The sequence below is a fragment of the Equus quagga genome, unplaced genomic scaffold, assembly GCF_021613505.1.
Source record: "Equus quagga isolate Etosha38 unplaced genomic scaffold, UCLA_HA_Equagga_1.0 82403_RagTag, whole genome shotgun sequence".
Taxonomy (NCBI): Eukaryota; Metazoa; Chordata; class Mammalia; order Perissodactyla; family Equidae; genus Equus; species Equus quagga.
The window spans coordinates 18,378-22,225 of NW_025803389.1; the positions used below are offsets into that span (position 1 = coordinate 18,378).

The 3,848-nt window shown below is 38.8% G+C and overlaps 1 protein-coding gene across 1 annotated transcript; it reads right to left on the reverse strand.

Moving 5' to 3' along the window:
* Positions 1–2,482: 2,482 nt before the first annotated feature.
* On the reverse strand, positions 2,483–3,442 carry LOC124234502 (olfactory receptor 6N2-like). Its single transcript, XM_046651851.1, has one exon. The coding sequence runs from the start codon at positions 3,440–3,442 to the stop codon at positions 2,483–2,485; it is 960 nt and encodes a 319-aa protein (XP_046507807.1).
* Positions 3,443–3,848: the final 406 nt, after the last annotated feature.

Below are 3,848 nucleotides of genomic sequence, written 5' to 3' on the forward strand. Positions count from 1 at the left end.
GGTTATAATAAAACAATATAACCAATGCATAGTATTATGTTATATAATATACTAATAATGTGCATGTGCTTTCTATATCTGTTCTAATAACCAACTGACCTGAGTTGGCTTTATTATTGTTTTAAAATTCTCCATAGGCAAAGCATTCCCTTACTGTCAGCACCTGAGGCAGACTGAGCTCATGGTCCTCCCTTTGGTACTCCACTGGTGTAAGTAGTGTTCCTGCATTATTATTTCATGAAAATTCTGTGTGTCTAAAAATTCCTTCATGAAAATCCTGAGAACAGTTTCTAGGAAAACCACCAGACTGCTCGTGCAGCAATAGCTGAGCTTCAGGCAGGTCACTGCTTCTAAACTCCTGTCTGAACTGCTATAGCTAAACTAACCTGCTGTCCAACTCTGGTGTCTAACTCTTAAATTCAAGAGAGAATTTAACCTTTGGACAAATTATAAAACCAGTTTTATTTTGCCTAATACCATAATTTAAAAAATATCTATTTTCAATGATTAAATTTAAAAGTTTTAATAAGATATTTTTAAAGATCTTGTATTTTTTTACATGAATGTAGAATTTCTTATTCTATACAGATATGCCAAATTTCTTTAAAATCAGGTAAAATTTATTTTCAAAAATTCAATTGAATAAATATTTCATTTCAGCTTTATTTTGTATTTTGTAGACCCAATTAAGTTGAAATGCTGAAGATAAGAAAATGTGATGAAAATCGTGCATTAGAGTTTCAATTGCGTTAATGAATATGATGAAATACAAAAGCCACAGTGTTTTTAGAGTGGAGAAAGTCTTGTAAATAGAAATATGAAGTCAGGCAAATTGAAAGAGCACTGTAACTCTTCATTCTGAAGTTGCATCAAAACAAGGTGTGAGTTTATGTTTTTCATGTGAAGAGAAAAATTTAGAAAGCTGAGGTACTTATAAACTAGGATTGCTGATTCTCAAAAACCCTTTCTTAGATCACAGTATAGAGTTGCCCTCAAATTGCCAAGCAAAAGAAGCCTGATGGAGGAGCTTTACTGAAGGCTGGTGCCCTGGAAATGGGGTAGGTAGTTTATGGAAGGGAAGTGAGGAAAAACTGGAAGCTATTTCTTTGTTAAAGATGAAATTTATTCAGGAGTTGTTGATATTTCCTTAAACATTTTGAAGTAGATCATCGAGGACCAGCAGCCTTACCATTTCTCTTCAGTGCACAACTGGGTAAAATGAAGACATCTCTCAAGGTACCAGATCTTTTTTTCTGTTTGCTCTACTCAAGCTGATGTTATCAGAGAATTTCTATTTGATGAGTTTTCATTGTAAACTATTAAGCTATTGATGTTTTGGAAATAATGAAAGTTTTCGTTTTTTTCTAAATGAAACTTTGTAAAGAAAAGCTTTATGCTCTGTGCAGATGGGGCTTCTTTGATCTTAGTGGGATGCATCTGGTTTTGATACTTTAGTGATGAAGGAAGTTCCTGAATTTTTATCATTCATTGCACTTTACACAGGCACGCTCTGAGAACACAGATGTTTCTAACAACACTGAAAATCCACAGTCAAAATAGCCGTCAGAAATAATCAGAAGCAGGGCTTTGTATCGTTGGATTTAAAAAAGATTTTGTCATGAAATGGGGCTATAATATGAAGAGCATATCAACCATGTAGAATCTGTCTGGCTTTCAGAAGTCTATTTTTTTTTTTTAACAAAAGTGTCACATTTGGGACACTTTAGAATAAAGATTTTTATCTAGATTTGGCTTACCTGGCAGATATTTTTAACCATAGGAATGAAAAAAGACTTTTAGTTGAAGGTCCCGCACTCACCATTATGGATGCTACTGAAAATTGTTTTTTTGATTAAGCTAGAGAACTGTTTCTTACTTTCTGTGTCACACAATTTTGTTTATTTGACTTCTTTCTAATGAGCATGTTTTGTCTTTATTATAAGAAAAATATTTCCATTGTGAAAAAATAAGTGTTTTGGCAGAAGTCTGATCTTTGTAAGTCTGCTTGATGGAGGCTAATGTGATCAAATAAAACCACACTTGTTCATTACTTTCCATGTTATTAGGTCAATTAAACATAAGAACAACCCTCCGAGGGGAGTAAAAAGGATTTACTGTCTTTGGTTACTGATGCAGAGCTCTCATTGCCTTACCTAACTGATGCTAGCAAGCAAGACAGCTGGATTTCCAATCCACATGCAGGGACTACAAAGTCTGTGCCATTTCCCTGCACTAATATTAGCATGAGATTATCCTTCCTCTGGAGAAGCTGAATAATTGAAGGAACAGGCAGTGGGACATACTAGGTGACAAGAGAATCAACTCTTTTACTTAAAATGTGCCACAGGTAACTCAACAAACCAAATATATGAATTTAATGATTTAAAAAGCTACATCGCACAGGTGAAGGCAATGGTTAGGGATTCTTCTCTATTTGGATATTCCACCGGCTGTCCTTTCTCTGGATTCTCATGTGGCACCATCACTGAGACTCCCTGCTTGAGTGGCAGATCCTTTGGATCCGGGATACCAACACCTTCAGAGCATCCTTGACATCCTTGTTGCGGAGTGTATAGATGAGAGGATTGAGAAGTGGGGTGATCACTGAGTAGAAGATGGCCACAATCTTGTTGATGTTTGACTCATATTTTACTGCTGGGCGGACATACATGAAGATGAGAGTTCCAAAGTAGATAGTGACCACAGAAAGGTGGGCCGTGCATGTGGAAAAGGCCTTGCGTCTGGCAGTAGCAGAGGCCATGGCTAAAATAGTGACCATGATTTGGGCATAGGAGGCCATGGTAAAGACCAAGGCTCCTAGAATAACGACAGTGCTAAGAGCATAGCCCACCACTTGGATGGCATATGTATCTGTGCAGGAAAGGCGGAAAATCTGATCAGCATCACAGAAGAAGTGATTGATCTGGTTGGGGGTGCAGAAGGAGATTTGTGCAAGGAGGAATGAAGGGAACATGGGGCAGAGGAACCCTACAGACCAGCAGATCCCAGCCAGGGTACTACAAGTTTGGGGGCTGAGTAACAGTGGATAGTGGAGTGGTCGGCAGATGGCAGCATAGCGGTCAAAGGCCATGGTGGTGAGGATGAAGAGCTCAGTGCCAGCCAAAGAGAAGAAGAAGTAGTACTGGGCAATGCAGCTGGGAACTGAGATGACTCCTTGGGGACAAAGAAAATTGGCCAGCATTTTGGGCACAGTGACTGTGGTGTACCACAGCTCTATCAAGGAGAGATTGCAGATGAAGAAGTACATGGGAGTGTGGAGACGGCCATCCAGGGCCACAATGAGCACAATGAGTGCATTGCCCACCAGGGATAAGAAATAGATCATGAGGAAGAGGCAGAAGAAGAGCAGCTGGAGATGAGCGGAGTCAGAAAATCTCAGGAAGACAAATTCAGTGACCAACGTGCGGTTGGCTCTCTCCATTCAGCCTGTAGGTCCACTGGGCAAGAAGAGGAGCGGGATATATGAGGATCTTGAGATGTCCTCAGTTATGTCATTTCCTCACCAGCTTTACCCATCAATTGGACTTGCACACACTTTCGGTATTCCTTTTAATTCACTATTTCTCTGCCTCTCAGCTTCTCAAAGCAGAGAGTCTCTACGTTTAAAAAAGTAGGATACTGAATATTCAAGATTCTCCTACTCCTGTCATTGAAATTTGTCCTGAAATGCCACATTTCCCAGGAATTCTTTTTAGATTGATTAGAAGAGAGGACTTAGCTTCAGTGGCTGTAACTAGTATGAACATATGGCACAACCTGTCCCCAAGTATAAGTTGAACCAGATATTATTGATGATGATTTTTTTTTACCTCAAATCCAGCAATTTT

What these genes read in the sequence shown, in the direction of transcription:
- LOC124234502 (XM_046651851.1), bottom strand. Translation starts at nt 3,442, where the DNA reads ATGGAGAGAGCCAACCGCACGTTGGTCACTGAATTTGTCTTCCTGAGA.